We start from the raw sequence: 17,831 nt of genomic DNA on the forward strand, positions 1-17,831 counted from the left end.
ACTGATTTCCGACCATCGTCAGTCGGATTTGTAGAGGAGGGCACCGATTTTGGCCCCCCCATTTCCATCGCCCATCGTAAGGAAGAAGATCGTGAGATTTTTTAGGATATTTTTGTCCAAAGAAAATATTGCAAGATTACTAAATATATAGTAATCTGGATAGCCACCTCTTTCCAAGATAAACCAGATTACCTCCTGGATTGCTAAAACAATCCAGATTGCCACTTAAAAAACATACCAAATGCAGTAATATAATGGGCTCATGTTAAATTGCCAGCAATCTGGATAGATTGCCAGCTACCAAATGCAACCTAAAGGTTGTTAGTATTTATATCTTAATAGATTTTTGGTTTGTGAGTCAAGATAGGAGTCAAATTTCTATCTATCTGATGGTCTATTTAAAGAAGTCTTTTGTGTCTCTTTTGTATATAGAACCATAGGAATCATATGGAAAACTGTAGAGAACAATGTGGGAAGAAAGAGAGAGGAGAGATTATATGTGCATGTGGAGACTACTTCGTGAGACACTTTTGTGAGATTTTGGTACTTATTCTTCTTTGAATAAATTATTTTTTTCTTTCAATTTTTTTGTTCTTCCACACTTATTTTTTCTTGCAATTCTCCATAAATATGTTTGGTGTTTGTTCTGAATCTTGGGTCGGCATAAACGATCTGTTACGTATAACGTGCCGTTCTACATAATATTAGAGCATAGATTTTGATGTTTCTGGTTCAACATGGTATCAGAGTAAAGGTTTTGATGTTTGTGGCTTTACATGATATTAGAACTATGGACTTGGAGAGTGGTTGAGTGGTTTACGGCTTCAATCAAATTTATTCGGAGTGTAATTTTTTTTTGAAGCAGCAACTTGATTGTTGATAGTTCCTGTGTCGTAGATCAGTGTCGTTGAAGAACTTCCAATAATTTATTTTGCGGCGGTGCAAACGCATGAACTTTTGTTGGGTGATTTAAGAGATGATCATCATGGCTAGTGCGAGTATTGTCTCTATCAATAAATTTGAATATGAGATGTCTGACCTTACCAACATCAGTAAGACTGCATTTAGTATTACCATTTCTCTTTGTAAGTTAAACAACACATGCTATATACGTTGGAAGGCTCTTGTCAAGTCTTATTTGAAAGTCCAAGATTTATGGAATATTTTGGATGAGTCAAAAATGATACCAGCAAATGAGATTGCGAAAAAAAGGTAGAATTTGAAATTCAGAAAGGTAATATAGATTCTTTAAATTGCAGTTGATAAAAAAAATTATCTCCATATTCAGAATATAAAGGAGCCAAAGGAAGCTTAATTGAAATATTCTTGTGGCTATTTACTTAAATTTTGACAAAATGAAAAATCACAAACAAAAATTACTTGAAAAGTGGATTTTGGTTCTAAGCTTTTTCAAATATTTTAATGAAGAACAAAATCGATTTAAAGATGAAGATTTAAAATAGGAGGAGCTTGATTAGTTGGAGACTGGATCAAGTTCTGAAGACTTGAAACATGACAAGGTTGATCAGCTTAAAGATTAATCAAGTCCAAAAGAGAATTTTGAGCAGAAAAAGCTTAATCAAATGGCTATAGTCTCAAGTTTAGAAGAGATTGTGATTGAAGAATCCATTGATTATGAAATTACTTAGGAAAAATTAAAAAATGTCATAGTCAATTTAGTCATGGAAATAGGTATTGAAAAATCAAATCATGTAGAAGAGCTCTGGATGCTTCTTATAGAGATTTAATGAGCTATGAATATGAAAAGCTGATTAACTTTAAAGTAGCTTCAGAGATTAAAGAACAAAAAGATATGCTTAGTAGAGATAATTCTTATTGCACCTTGGTACTAGTTGATTTTGAACATACTCCAAATGTTGAGTTGTTAGAAGGCTCTATGCATGGAGATTTGATTCCATATGTAAAAGCTGGCTGTGTGCAAATACTTGATACTCTCCAGGTGGGGGCATATGGATATGATTAATTTTTTATTTTTGATTTTACTTGTATGCAGATGATGATCGATGCTCATAGTTATTGTAATTGATAACTTGATGCTCATCTCAATGCCAAGAGGAAATATTGCATGACATCAACGATGGTTCGCAACGAGGGGGAGTGTTTAAAATCATTAGATGGAAATATTTTTCATTTTTTTATGTGTCTTATTTGAAATAAGATTTTGTCTTTAGCATTACTCTATTTAATTATTTTCTTAATAATTAAGATAAAAGTCAAACTTCTATCCACTTAGTAGTATTTATTCTTCTTTGAATAAATTATTTTTCTATCCTAATTTTTTTATTCTTTCTTAACTATTTTTTTCTTACAATTTTTTATAAGTATTTTTTTATTTTTTTGTTTGATGTTTGTTTTGGATCTTGGGCCGGCATAATCGATCTACTATTATGAGGCCCCATAAGTGCCAGAGGCTAAAGCATACAATACCTAATGTACCCGAGGCCTCATAATTTTGTTCTTTTTCTTTTGACGCCTTATATGGGAGAAAGGTTTTATCCTATATAAACTAGAGTCCCTTTGACTTATAATCAATATGGGACTAATGATGTCCTCTCACCTACACTATGATAGAACCTTAAATGGGTGAAACTAAGCTGGGACATTCTATATTATCTGATGATATTATTCTAAGAGATCCAAACTGCTGATATAAATGATTCACGATCCAGCAGCTGACTACTATCTCGTATTATATACTGAAAATTTTATCTAATCTATTTTATCAAAATAAAATTAAGATAAATTATAAAAATTTTCTTATGAATAAGTCGAAATTATAGGTACACTCAATAGTCTCTAAAACCTACGATCATATCCTTAATATTTTAGTTAACCCTGCGGTCTTACCTATACTGCTAGATAATCTATTAATGTTAACTTGTTTTTCTTACCACATCATTATAAATTTTTAAAATGATTAAAATAATTTTAAATAAAAAATTAAAAAAATAAAGAAAGGAACCTTCCCTTCTATTTAGTCTCCCATCTCCGAGCCCCTTGCGCTCCAGAACTTCCACCACCGCCGCACGCCACCGTCGCCCTGCCCTCCACCCCTCTCCTCCTCCTCCACCTCCGCTTCTCCGACTGGTCCGACCACTAGCCGAGTTACCACCAATCTCGCGCCGTCTTCTGCCTCCTTTCTCGAATGGCTCCGCCTCGTCTCCCCCTCCTCCTGCCACCCCTTCCTCCTCACCTCGAACGCTGCTGCGCCACACCCCTGCTTCCACGAGACCCTCGCCATCAGCTACACCATCGCCGGCAAGGGTGGCATGGTTCTTGGTGGCAGACGGGATCGGCATGGGCTCGATCTGGGTGATGACGATGAGTGGGTGGGTGAGATGGGTGGATTTTGTGAAGGTGATGAAAAGGAGACGACTCCACCTGCTTTTAGAGATTACAGACGGAGCGGACCATGCCAAAAGCATCGTGCGGGATGTGAAGGAGGCACTCCCAAGCGATCTCCTCTGGAATGCCTGATATCAAATCCTGTAGCCCTTCACGACCGCCGCCTCCACTGCCGGCATGGCGCATCCCTACTTCTTCGACACCTTTGTTAGATCGGACAAGGCGAACCAACACCACCTGATGTTGGGCACCCCGATGATCCTAGCCGATTTCCAGACCCCTCTCACTAGTGGCGTTCAGAGCGACTCGGACTCCTCGTCCGTCATCAATTTGCACCCTCACCACCCCTCTCCTCGGCCGCCCAAGATGCTGTCTTTTGATCTGGATCTTAACCTCCCCCCTCCTGCAGAGATCGCCTGATCGTTGTCGCAGGCGAGGGAGATGAGGGAGGTGGCGGCGGCGGCACGAGCGTCGAGGGAGTCAGTGAGCATCGAGGGTGCCGATCTGCTGCTAGTGAACGTTGTCGGCGACAGCGATAGTGGAGATGCGGATAAGCCAAACTCTAGCAGCTGGAATTCTCCAGAGGGCTGGAGAGGCGGATGAGCCGCCCTCCTCCGCTAGCTCTGCCTCCAACGGCAACACCGGCCTTCACCGCCTTCTTATGTCCTGCGCCACCGACTACGCCGATGAGGTCGTCCGTGGCCTCATCTCCACTTTTGAGTCCCCCTCTGCCCCTGTCGAAACCCAGCTCCACACGGCCATGATGCTTCACATCCTAGCCAAGCACAACCCAGAGAATCGCCTGAAGATCGCCAGCACCGACACTGTCCGTCCCTTCGTCACCCTCCTTTTCCATCCGGACCTCCAGCTCCAAGAGCACGGCGTCACCGCGATCCTCAAACTCTGCCTCTGCGACGAGAATAAGGACCCCATCGCCACCGACGGAGCCATCCACCCCCTCATCCGTGCCCTCAAGACCGGCACCTCTGCCGCCTGCGAGAACGCCGCCATCGCCCTTCTCCACCTCTCCGAGGAGGAGGGCCCGCATGGGAAGAAGGACGCCTTGACGGCAACCTACCCGCTGCGCTCCACCCCGGTTCACTTTGCCTCGTTAAGTTCCGGGGGTAATTTAGTCATTTTAAAAATTTGGAATTTTTATGCTCCAAGGGCGTAGATGTAGGTTTTCCAAAATACTTGGTGGGAATGTAATAAACGTAAATTTCAAAAAAAATTTGTAATTTATTCAAAAAATTATCCAGCCTATCAAAGAATTTTTTGACTTTGAAACTTCACTTTCCTATATTCAGGGATCTGTTACATTCAATTGCGTTAATAAAGCTCTTTGCTCAACTATCTACTGACTCAAATTTGATGCTGGATCCTTTTCGGGACAATCTCAGAAAAGCTTCTGGTTGATTGCTGTAGGTTCTGGGGAAAGGGTAGAATCAGGACAGATCTGATAAATTAGATATGCTATTAGTTTCTTCACTTTGATTTAGGCATAGTTATGAAAGTTGTGCACTTATGTAACCATGTTCCGCAGCCCATATTGGTTGGTGTTATTCAAGGAGGCATTCCAAAGCCAAGTTGTAGGTGAAATGATAATACTATAGAATTAATATCATAGCATAAAGGCTTCTTATCATATTTAATTTTAATACGATGGGTGTTACATGGAAAAGCAATGCAAAAGAAACTACCGATCATATATATTTTATTAACATAATATAATAATCATATTTAAAATTTATTAGAAAAAAAGAATATAAATTGCATCCTGCGCAGGTTTTATGTTATTATGATTGATTATCTTAAACAAGAAGAGTTAGAATATGACTCATCCAAACAAGTTTTGTTATAACAGAAAGATTAGCAGAGTGATCATCTGTTGGATTATAAAATGAGGACCCATCTGTGGAGGTTTTTATTGCCGCAGCCAGTACAAAAGCCAAGCCGCCATGGCACACGGATCTCGCCATTGGTCCTTCAAAAGAGAGAGCCAAGAAGAAACGTATGGTTGGGGGTAGATTAATTCTTGTCAGCTATGCTTTTTGAGCTCCCCAATAGACAAGGAAGACCGACCGAGTGCCTCTCGTGGGCTCACGTAATGCATGGCAAAACCCACGAGAAAGGGCATAAAAAATGCCCATCCTCCCTCTGCCTTACAAATGCCCAACCAGCAAGCCTAGTCCTCTCCAAACTTCTACTCTTCGGCCAACTCTAGGATTAAAAAATGTTTGTCTTATGTTTTCTGGCAAAACTTCTGGCCTTCTTTGCTCCCCTCCTACTCTCTGTGGCAGCAATTCTGGCAGTAGCTCGTTGGGGATTCGAGCCTCAAGCGTTCGAGCAACAAGTAAATGACCAAGTGGCAAATGTAGCTGACTTCTTATTCACGTTCCATGCAGCCGAATTGGTTGTACCTGCAGGACGACCTCCCATCCAAGAAGCTGATCATGGATAAATTACAAAGACCTCTAGTCTTCTTAATAGTTTGTTTTCTCCTACCAATGGCATCATGAATAGATATTATGTGCTCAGGAAGTTAGTTATCATAGAATGTATCAATTTGTTCGCCGATTCGTTATTATTACTTTCCTGTCAATGTGCCTTTCTATGAATTACCAAAAAAATGTTGAATCAAATGAAGGTTTTTCCCCCTGGCTGAATAGTGTTTAGAGCCATGCTTTCTAATACCGGTATATTAAGGTGGCTTGGAACAATGCTAAAACCTGGGAAGCCAATGAACTTTTAGATGATAGAGAAAGTTGCAAGAGCTATCAAACTCGATGCCCTGCTAAAATTGGCGGATGTTCTGGGTTCTTGTCCTGCCCTCACTCTGAGTTCAACCAGGATTTCTTCAGTCTTTGTTTTTTAAACAAGAAGCAGATAGGGAATAAAATGGACTTGGCTGCATCTGTTTTATCTAGGAGATAACTAGAAGTATACTTGCCTGCACAATTACATACAGGGTCAAATTTTTCAACCATAAGAGAGAGACGGAGGCAAATGGGCCCTTCTTAAGTTAAAAGTCTGCCCTTTTATCCGCTTAAAATTGGACAAAGTAGCAAATTGAGAACAGCAAGAGACTAACAATTTCTTTTCCCTTTTCTAATGAAAATGAAGATCTTGTCTTGAAATATACCACCAACAAAACTGAAGGATAACCCTCTGAATTATGTCATTATATTCGTTATCTGGTATTGCTCAGATTAATCTAGAATGTGATTTACTCAATAGCAAACCAGTAATATATCCTCTTCCAAAGGAAAATACGCATACTAGTGGCTGGAAGATGTTTCTGTTTATCTGCTCATGCTTCTCGCTCCAAGGTACACAAATGACAATTGAGAAATCAACTTTAAATTCGGCAGAACACCTTCATCAAGAAATGATAAGGTTGAAAAAAATTTCGTTAAGAATAAAAGACCTTGAGCAAACTAGCAGGATGGATAAAAGAACCTACAGTCGGACTCATTTATGTCCACTGTACAATACTAAAACATTCGCCTAGTTTAGGTCAAAAAAACAAGCTCATAAATACCATGAGCTTCTCATAATTCATGAATATTATCATCATCATCGTCTGACTCAGAAGGACTTCTTGCACCTCCACTCTTGTCATACACCTTCTTTATGATAGGATTGCAGACCTGCTCCAACTCCTTCAGCTTCTCATCAAAGTCTTCCTTTTCTGCTTTCTGATTGTCATCCAACCACTCCATGGCTTCCTTCAATGCGCTCTCCATCATCTCCTTATCATCCGATTCAATCTTGTCAGCGAGCTTGTCTTTATCATTGATGGTGCTTTTCATGTTATAAACATAATTTTCGAATCTGTTCTTTGCATTAATGCTCTCCTTGATCTTCTTATCCTCTTCTGCAAACATTTCAGCTTCTTTCACCATCCTGTCGATCTCCTCCTGGCTTATGAATTGGTACAAAGGGTCTATGAATTACCGCCGTCCGATGAGGCGCTTAATGTCGAAGATGGTGCGCTCCGGATTGAGGGGGGCCTGGTTCTTCGCGGCCTCCCCGATGAGGCGCTCGTCGTCGGTGAAGGCCACCCACGACGGAGTGATCCTGTTCCCCTGGTCGTTCGCGATGATCTCCACTCGTCCATTTCGGTACACCCCGACACATGAGTATGTCGTCCCCAGATCAATCCCAATCACCGTCCCAAGTTTCTTCCCGTCCTTCCGAGTCGATGCCGCCGCTAGTCCCGATGTAAACTCTAAACCGAAAAATTGAACGAAGACCGTAAGCAAAAAAAGTAATAAAATATGATTGATGAGAAGGATCATGTTGGAGAGAGCTTCTGGCACCTGAGAAAAAGAGGGAGAGGAATAAGAGAGCTATGGTTGCTTGCTTTCCTGCCATCTTTGTTCTTGTGAGTTATCAGATTCTTTGGTGAGCTCAAGGACAGCCTGATACAGAGGGAAAAGGGGTGGTAGCAACTTATTTATAGGTTATGGAGACGGTGGGTGTAGGATTGGCCAGAATGTTCTAGCCGATCATAGAATTCCACGTAACATGACCGGGAGGGTGCTTAACACGTGGAACAACCAACCAGAAACTGACACGTTGGAAGGACATCTTATTAACCCGTCAGCCGAAACGTTCGCGGAGCGCCCGACTTGTTCGGCCACCGGCTCCGGCAAACGAGGGCGCCGGAACACTGCCGACTTTTCAATCTTTCTTGGAGTTGGATCCGTGCTAAGGCCGACATCAACGCCACCGTGTATCACCAATCACAGACTGCCACGTAGGGTAGGGCTACTGGAGACGCCACTGTAGTTGTACTCATGACTCACGAAGGTTTTTACCGTTCAAACGGGCTCTGGGGGATAACTCGGTTCGATTTTAATATCTTATGGAGCGGACCGGTTTTCTGCATGGAATACGCCTTCCAAAAGCATTGTAGAACATGGTCTCGATTGAGGTAAATAACCCCACGTTAGTCGTCTGCTCTCACTTTTCTCCACCATTCCAGCGGTTTGACTTTGGTTGACATCTCCCATAACAGCAAGCTACCGGTCGTCGTCAAGTGTCCGCTAATCACTAATTTTCCTCGGCTATGGGTGTGTTTGGGCGCCTCCCTCGATTTGGAGCCTGTTGTACGATGCTTACCCTCAAAGAAACTAGTCCAGATTTAAGAAAGGATTGGCTGCGGAGAATAATGGATCGAGGTGATGGAATTTGAAGCTTGTTGAAGATGATCGAGGAAAGTTACAAAATTGTTGCAAATGCTGAAGAGATCTAGGTGGTGATTTGCTTCTATGATGAACACATGATGACAAATATAGGAGTGGGTTGGTGATACGTCTCGGTTCTTGTGAAGTTGATGGCCACAGTGTACATATGCTGGTGGCAAGCTATTGACCAACATGGCAATGATGTATTTTACTATGATACAAAGCAGAGATGCACCTTGGACTTGGATGATTCTGAACATGTCATAGCAATATGATGTAGGAACAATGCAACTTGATCGTGCAATAAGCGAAGTTTCATTGCATATGATATATAATGTTTTATTATTTTGAGCTGTTCTGTTTTACGTCTCACTATAGTTGTTTTGGGTGTGTATGTTGTACTATATAAACTCTTTGTTCGAATATAATTTGGCATCATTTTGCAAAAAAAAAAAAAAAAAGTGAAATGTATTTATTTGTTTGCTTATTTATTTTAAAGACAAGGTCCATATGCAATTATTGTGCAACTCTGGGTTTTAAAAAATGGGTAGCCCTACCTTTTATTAAACCCTACGAGGTCTCGTAACAAAATCAAAATTCGATCCCAAGTTTGAATGCAACCACCAATAGACTTGTAGGGTAATTGACACCATTTTGTGATATGAAGAATAGTTAGGAGAACTCCCTTTTACATAACTATTCTCTAACCTCTTTAATAAAAGCATTTGTATGATGGTTGGTCGATAAAAAATTCGGGACATGGAGGTGATATAGCCGGAAAAAGTGAAAAACATCGTACATCTAGGAAAATGGAAATGTTGGCAACGTGAAAACCTCATGCAATGCAAATACCTGGGTTCGTATTATATAATAGAATAGATGCGAAAAAGTATTTGATAAAGCAATTAATGACATATTATGGGGTATAGGTTTTTGTTTGCCATGGCCATGATCAACCAAAATTATCAAATGTATAAAGGGAACAGAAGCAAATAAATATGTTCATATGTGGAAGAAGGCTAGACAATGACAAAAACCAGCAGATTTTAGCAAACCAGCTTTCTCATTTCGTACTTAATTATCTCATAATTGCTTGCATATGCAATGAGATTTTGTAGATCATTTTAGGATAGATAGCCACATATGGCAATGATTTGGCAATGGAAGTGATAATAACGACATGACGGGATATAATTGGCATTGGCATGGGTGAACTTCAAAGGCTAGTGAAGTTGTGTGCATGGGGGGTGAATTTCAAAGGTTAATGAAGTTTGTGTATGGAGGGTTGATAATTTAATATATATATATATATATATATATATATATATATATATATATATTAAAATGAAGATTTCTGTGTTAGTAGGATCTTTATTTGACACATGGCATTCTTTTTGGAGGCTAAAAGGGAAGACTCATGGGGGTAAAAGAAAGCACAACATGGACGACAGGCGTTTAGAGGTAAAACAACAGGTGATGATACGAGAGATGATGAGGTAGTTGACGGGGTGGGCGTCGAGGATGTGTAGGATGTTGGTCTAGTCGGAGATTTGCATGATGCCTAGCTCGATGGTAAAGGCGGAGCCGATGCACATCTCGAGGCCCTCAAAGTGGAACGGGATGGTGATCTCAAGAACAAGGTGCCACTGGTGACGACATCTTCGATGACAAAAGATAAGGCTATGGGGATCAAATCTCTATAGGACGAAGTAGTCGGTGACTTGGTCAGTATGGAGAGGCCTGGGAAGCCTACGAGGATTGTGTGTGTGGTGTCATCTGACGTGTCATCACCAACCTTTGTGACTGCATCAGGGCGGGTGCTTGGGTGGAGTTCTTGTGCATGTTTCGGGGACAGAAAGGAGTGGGGGGGGGTGAGGAAGAGGTGAAAATGGAGGAAGAGGGGGAGTTGGATAAGTTGGGGTTGTCAGAGTAGTTGGTTTTTAGGAGGGCTCCATCCATAGAGGAGGTCGAGGAATGCCAAGGTGCTTGTTGGCCTCGGGGCTAAAGTTGGGACTCGATGGCAACTAGTGATGCAGCCCCCAGGCTTGGAAGGAAGAATTGAAGCTGGAGAGATCAAATCTACTGGACAAAGTTAAGCCAAGATTTCGATTTGGGATTCTTTCTTTCTTTTTTTGCTTGTCTTTTTCCCGAAAAGGAGAATGCCGGCAGGGAGGTGGGGGTTTGCAGTAGATGACAAATGCAGGAGAGAGAGGGGTTTTAGGCTTTGTGCTCGGGACGGAATGGCCAAATAGAATGGAGCGGTCGTATTGCCATTGAGGGGTCTTTATTGGATTTTCTATATTTTCAGTGCTATGCTTTTTTCATAGACTGCTTCTGTGTGGATGTCATAGGGAACCCCGAGGGCTAAAATCCATATGTATTTAAGTGAGATTTCATTTTGCAAGAATTTAGACTTGTCACAATTTGAATTTCATTTCAATTTCCACCCCGGGGAGTTCTGATAAAAGCCATGGTATAATCAGTTACTCCTAATCAGCTCAATCAAGAATAAGACAATTCGTTTTGTTTTAAAAAAATTATATCCCACGTATTGCATGGGGTTATAAGCTAGTATTTTCGTAGACATGGTGACAACAGTTATGGTAAGGCACGGTCACTAACAAATACATGATGAGATTTGGCATTGAAGGAAAAAAAAAAAAAAGCAAATTTCAAAGAGAAATATAAAAAAAAAATAACACAAATTCTAAGCATTCCTTCTGTGCCTTGTAGTTACACCCTTAACTACCTACTTCTCGTCTCAAAAATTTTTCCCACTCAACCTTGGATGTCCCATGGTATCACTAACAAGGATGGTAGTTGATTGTACCATAAATAGATACGTCCCCGGTCTTTCTCTTTTCCTCCGCAACTTCACGCATGCTTAGATATATTTCACCATACAACCATTAAAAAAATCCACATACAACAAACCTACCAATTCTATTGTGGATACTATTGGTGGATGACAGAATATTGTATCAAATATATCAAATGATAGGAGATATTTGAAGGTTTGTTTGTACAGGACTCTATATGATCAACGGATAAAGAACTGTATACTAACTAAGTAAAATAGAGGACAAGTAAATCTAAAACAACATGTTGATATACAAGTGGAAAAATTATAAGTAGCTGAAAAAATTAGTGAGAGTGGAAAAAATAATATTTGAAAAAATAGAGAGAGGTGAAAAATCAATGAAGCAGGTAACAGTTGAGAGGCAAAAGTGAAAAGAGCCGAGGAAAAAAGAAAAAGTACATCAAATAATTAAAGAAATAGGGAGAAGAGAAATGTGGAGAGTACTTACCTCTTTTTTATTTCATCTTCTACAGATTTTGATGTCAATCTATAGTTCTCCTATGACCAACATCACTATTGAAGTAGCTATACAATGCATTGCTATTTCTATTATAATCATAATGTTGCTGCTTCAACTATGCTTACATCACATGCATTTTTACTTTATAATTTTTAATTACTGTCGGGGCTTACTTAGGCTGTACACTCATTGTGTTTCTCTACTGCTATTATCATTGTGTGTAGATTCTATTGATTATGCACCATATTCTTATATAGAATTGATGGTTTTTTTAATGTGCCATCCTTCACTACCTACAGTTGTAATAGAGATAGGGAAGAAGAATAATAACAAGTAAAAAAAAAATATGAAAAAAAAATAAAGAGAAAAAACATAAAAAAAAAGAAATTTTTTTTTTTTTCTTATTAACTTTTGCTGTTCTTCTTTGTTTGCTGCTCTTTCCTCTAAAGTTGCCAATCAACTTATTATTTCCTCTAACTGCACCCTTCAAATCGGTTCTTTACTTCATCATATATGTTATGCAGAAAGTAACGGTGGTATCCAATGTCCAGCTAACACTATGCTCTTCAAATTCAATGCTGCTGTATCAACTCTTAATTTTGTTCATATCAGGTTTCAGATACATGGAAAAATTGGTTACATATTATATCAGTGGGGTTTTCTGTGGGAAATCTGTCGCAATTATCAGCTCATGAAGGATAATCTGTTATCATTGTTGTTTGCTATATCCTTAACACATCGACTGGTAGGGATTAAAATCTGCCAAATTCACTTCATATCCCTCTGCTTCAGGTGCTTTGTCAGGCCTTGGACTATGGCCGCTCATCAACATGCTTGTATTGCCTCTTTCCATGCTTGTCTACTTGTCCACAGGCTACTTCATTGTATCAATCCCAGATTTCCTGTGTCTTCTGCACATGGTTTATTTTTTTTTGGGTTTATATCATTATCTGGATTTTTTTTTGGGTTTATATCATTATTTGGGTTTTGTCTTTATCTTCGTTGTTTCTTCTTTGTTCAGGTCCCGAATATAAGTGTCACACCCCCAGTCCGAGATCGCCAGCAGGAGGTCGCGACAACCACCGCATACTCATGAAGAATTCTCTCCATAAGCATGCAAGGCGTCTCATCACGATATCAATGCATCACAGCGGAATAAATTCAACTAATTATTATTCAACTGTAATTCAAGTAATTAAATCAAATGTCTTACATCCAATAAAATTTTTGCTAACAATAAAACAATAGATCTAAGTTTAATTGAAGTTGACAACGTTAAATCTCGCCTCTAAAAGCTCTGTCCCAATATTTTTTCCCACGCTCGAAATTAATTATCTGAATCTGAAAAATAAAAAGAAAGGTAATGAGCTAGACAGTCCAGTAAGTAACAAGTATCTCTACCAGATATTTCAGATATTATATAATTTTCAAAAATAATGCTGCAAATAAACATAAAAATATATTTCATGCTGATTTAATACAAATCCAATAATTTCAAATATTCACATATAATATAATTATAAATTCGATTCGATTCAAAACACTCGTAACTCAACAGCCTCGACTATTACCAACGTTTAACCCCCATTGACGGGGTCCACAGAATACCAGCGCACAACCCCCACTGGCAGGGTCCACAAATACCAGCGCATAACCCCCACTGGCAGGGTCCACAAACACCAGCGCACAACTCCCACTAGCAGGGTCCACTGAGTACCAACGTATAATCCCCATTGGCGGGGCCCACTGAAATATAGTTAGACTGAGAGCATAAATCCGATCTGTATCAAAACACTTTGTACCACAATATATCATAATTTTTCACTGAACATGTGCATAAATCGACGTACCATAATATTTCAAAAGTACTTTTCTTTCAAAACATAATTTCATAAATCATGCATAATTTCAGAGAATAATTATTTATTTTCAGAATAAATATGGAATATCTCGAGAAGATGATTCATTACTTACCTTTCACGGAGCACTGAATGAACAGATCGACTAATTTTTAGAAGATTCTTCCGTGCCTATTATCCAAAATTATATTTTTATATTAATTTTAATTCAAAATTCAATCTAATAAATCCCAAAATCAAAACCTCACTTAAAATCAGACTCTTCCCTAAACTCGATCAAAATCATCAGATGATGCCTTCCACTACGCTAATCCTAGAGGAATAACTTTAGAGAGAGAGAAATCCATCAAGAGAGAGAAACAACCTAGAGAGAGAAAATTCTAGAGAGAGAAAGTCCAAATTCCAGAGAGAGAAAGTCAGGGTTCAGACTGAAAGAAGAGAGAGAAGAGAGAGAAACTCTCTCTCTCATCATTTTATTTATTTATTTATTTATTTATTTATATATATATATATATAAATATATATATATATATTTATTTATTTATTTTTATTATTATTTTTTTTCTTTTCTTTTCTTTTTTTTTTCTTTTTCTTCTTTTCCTTCTTTTTCTTTCCTTTTCTTTTTCTCTTTTTTTCTTCTTTCTCTTTTCTTTTTCTTCTTTTTCTTCTTTCTCTTTTCTTTTTCTTCTTTTTTTCTTTTTCTTCTTTTTCTTGGTTCCTTACAAGCCGAACAGAGGACGGCAGTCCTCCGACCTTGACCGGCCGTTCGGGCCACGGCCGCCGCGGTGGAGGCCGGTGGCAGAGAGGGGCCATTCCCCCGATCACAGAGAGGTATGGCCGGTGATCGAAATCGATCGCCGGCGTCGGAAAAATCCAAGGGAAAAGAGACCGAAACAGGGGTCTCTTTTCCGACCGAAAATCGGCGACACCCGTCGCTGGCAGCCTCAAGCAAAGGTATGGGAAGAAAGGGAAGGAAGAGAGGAAGGAAAGGAAGACTCACCCCGACCTTCGGTGACCTCGTCGGCGGGCAATCACGACGAGAATCAAAACGGTGTCCGCGGCTCTAATTCGAGAAAATCGGAGAGAAAGAGAGAGGGAGGAGGCCGATGTTCGGTCTCAAGGGAGAGGGGGTCTTCTTATAGAGGGCCCTAGGACTCCGAGGGGTCCTAGGATTCCCGATTTTGCCCGGTCTCGCCGGAGAAGAAGACTCCTATCGGGAGTCTTCTTCCCGGTTTGAATCCTCTGTTTTTTTTTTTTTTTTTCGGCTTGGGTCTGCTGGGCTGGGCTTGGTTTTGGGCTATGACATTCTTCACCCCTAAAAAAAAATTTCGTCCTCGAAATTTTTCATACCTGTCACCATTGTATTGGAAGCCTGTGGATTCTGTTGAGTAAGCGCATAGACTCTTCCCTGGGTTTTAGAAATCTGTCCACCACCCTTATGTTGTCCTTCATAAGTTCTTTGGCCAACTTGATTTTCTGTATTTAGCGGGCAGCTAGTAATTTTATGATCTATCTGACCACATTTGAAACAAGTACTGGTATTCCAATAGCAATCCTTATCTGAATGATTTTTGCCACATCTGGAGCATGGCTCACCATTAATCTGTTGAGTCTTATTGTCTACTGCTCCCTTAGCTGATCTTTTGATGATTTTATTATTCTGCCCTTGTGTATCATTTGATTTTGCTCTCTTTCTTTGCTTTTTTTCTTTTTTATGCTTTCTTCATTAAGTTCTCTTTCAATTATCAGTGCTTTGTTTACCACATCGGCATAAGTTGTCAATTCATATGGAACCATTTATTTTCGAATCTCAGTTCTCAGTCCCATCTCAAACTTGTGAACATGTTCTTGCTCACCATCTACTAATCTCGGAGCAAATTTTGCTAACTCTGTAAATTTTGCTTCATATTCAGTCACACTCATACCCTTTTGCTTCAAATAAATAAACTCTTGCTCTTTCTGGATCCTTATACTCCGAGGAAAATACTGATCGTAGAATGCAATCCGAAATCTTTCCCAGATAAGTATTTCGCCGTCTTGTTCATGCTTGCGCTGCAGTCGCTGACACCAGTTGTATGCTTCGCCTTGTAGTAAATAAGCTGCATATCGAATCTTTTCTTTATCAAGACACTCCTGGACAGCGAAGGCCTTCTCCATCTCCATTATCCAGTTATCAGCCTCCAAAGGTTCAGTAGTCCCCTTGAAAGCTGGAGGAGCAAGCTTTTTAAATTCTGAAATGTTGTTCCGTTGTACTGGTTGCTCTCCATGTTGTGGTGGTGGATGCTGATGTTGTTGTGTATCTCGTTGTATCTGCTGTTGTTCAAGCATTTGCTGCTGTATTCGTTGTTGTGTTTGTACCATCCTGATTAGGGTCTGCATTAACTGATCCATATCTGGTTCCGGACGTGCTCTCGAAGCACTCCCATTAGAATCTAATGACTCCCATCTCCTGAGGGGTGCCACTGGTCAGATGGGGAGTGCTACCATCCCGTGGTTGTGATGTCTCTCTTGCAATTCCTTGAGTAGTTCTTGTCATTCTACGGGGAGGCATGATAACCTTGTAGTAGTAAAACCTTATTAGATTCATTTATCTATTTGTTAGGATGGGTTTATTATGATGCTCATACTCTAACGTCCCAATATTCCTAATATTTATCCACCTACACTCATACTATGTCAAATTCTATATGCCATAATTTATCCACTTATGCTCTGATACCATATTAATTGTCACGCCCCCGACCCGAGATCGTGAATCGAGGGTCGCGGCAACCGCCGCATACTCATGAAGAACTCTCTCCATAAGCATGCAAGGCATCTCATCACGATATCAATGCATCACAGCGGAATAAATTCAACTAATTATTATTCAACTGTAATTCAAGTAATTAAATCAAATGTCTTACATCCAATAAAATTTTTGCTAACAATAAAACAATAGATCTAAGTTCAATTGAAGTTGACAACGCTAAATCTCGCCTCTAAAAGCTCTGTCCCAATATTTCTTCCCACGCTCGAAATTAATTATCTGAATCTGAAAAATAGAAAGAAAGGTAATGAGCTAGACAGTCCAGTAAGTAACAAGTATCTCTACCAGATATTTCAGATATTATATAATTTTCAAGAATAATGCTGCAAATAAACATAAAAATATATTTCATGCTGATTTAATGCAAATCCAATAATTTCAAATATTCACATATAATATAATTATAAATCCGATTCGATTCAAAACACTCGTAACTCAACAGTCTCGACTATGACCAACGTTTAACCCCCATTGGCGGGGTCCACAGAATACCAGCGCACAATCCCCACTGGCAGGGTCCACAAATACCAGCGCACAACCCCCACTGACAGGGTCCACAAACACCAGCGCACAACCCCCACTGGCAGGGTCCACTGAGTACCAACGTATAATCCCCGTTGGCGGGGCCCACTGAAACATAGTTAGGCTGAGAGCATAAATCCTATCTGTATCAAAACACTTTGTACCATAATATATCATAATTTTTCACTGAACATGTGCATAAATCGACGTACCATAATATTTCAAAAATACTTTTCTTTCAAAACATAATTTCATAAATTATGCATAATTTCAGAGAATAATTATTTATTTTCAGAATAAATATTGAATATCTCGAGAAGATGATTCATTACTTACCTTTCATGGAGCACTGAATGAACAGATCGACTAACTTCTAGGAGATTCTTCCATACCTATTATCCAAAATTATATTTTTATATTAATTTTAATTCAAAATTTAATCTAATAAATCCCAAAATCAAAACCTCACTTAAAATCAGACTCTTCCCTAAACTCGATCAAAATCATCAGATGAAGCCTTCCACTACGCTAATCCTAGAAGAATAACTTTAGAGAGAGAGAAATTCATCAAGAGAGAGAAACAACCTAGAGAGAGAAAATTCTAGAGAGAGAAAGTAGAGAGAGAAAGTTCAAATTCTAGAGAGAGAAAGTCAGGGTTCAGACTGAAAGAATAGAGAGAAGAGAGAGAAACTCTCTCTCTCATCATTATTTATTTATTTATTTATTTATTTATTTATATTTATTTATTTATTATTATTATTAT

At 39.4% G+C, this 17,831-nt stretch overlaps 2 protein-coding genes across 2 annotated transcripts; both read right to left on the reverse strand.

Annotated features, from left to right (window-relative positions):
- Positions 1-6,917: 6,917 nt before the first annotated feature.
- On the reverse strand, positions 6,918-7,271 carry LOC140850757 (luminal-binding protein 3-like). Its single transcript, XM_073261012.1, has one exon. The coding sequence runs from the start codon at positions 7,269-7,271 to the stop codon at positions 6,918-6,920; it is 354 nt and encodes a 117-aa protein (XP_073117113.1).
- Positions 7,174-7,792, reverse strand: LOC105048567 (luminal-binding protein 5-like). Its single transcript, XM_029265835.2, has 2 exons — positions 7,689-7,792; positions 7,174-7,597 (listed from the first exon to the last, which is right to left on the reverse strand). The coding sequence occupies exons 1-2, from the start codon at positions 7,741-7,743 to the stop codon at positions 7,320-7,322; spliced, it is 333 nt and encodes a 110-aa protein (XP_029121668.2). The 5' UTR covers positions 7,744-7,792; the 3' UTR covers positions 7,174-7,319.
- Positions 7,793-17,831: the final 10,039 nt, after the last annotated feature.

The sequence above is a fragment of the Elaeis guineensis genome, chromosome 7 (assembly GCF_000442705.2).
Source record: "Elaeis guineensis isolate ETL-2024a chromosome 7, EG11, whole genome shotgun sequence".
Classification (NCBI taxonomy): domain Eukaryota; kingdom Viridiplantae; phylum Streptophyta; class Magnoliopsida; order Arecales; family Arecaceae; genus Elaeis; species Elaeis guineensis.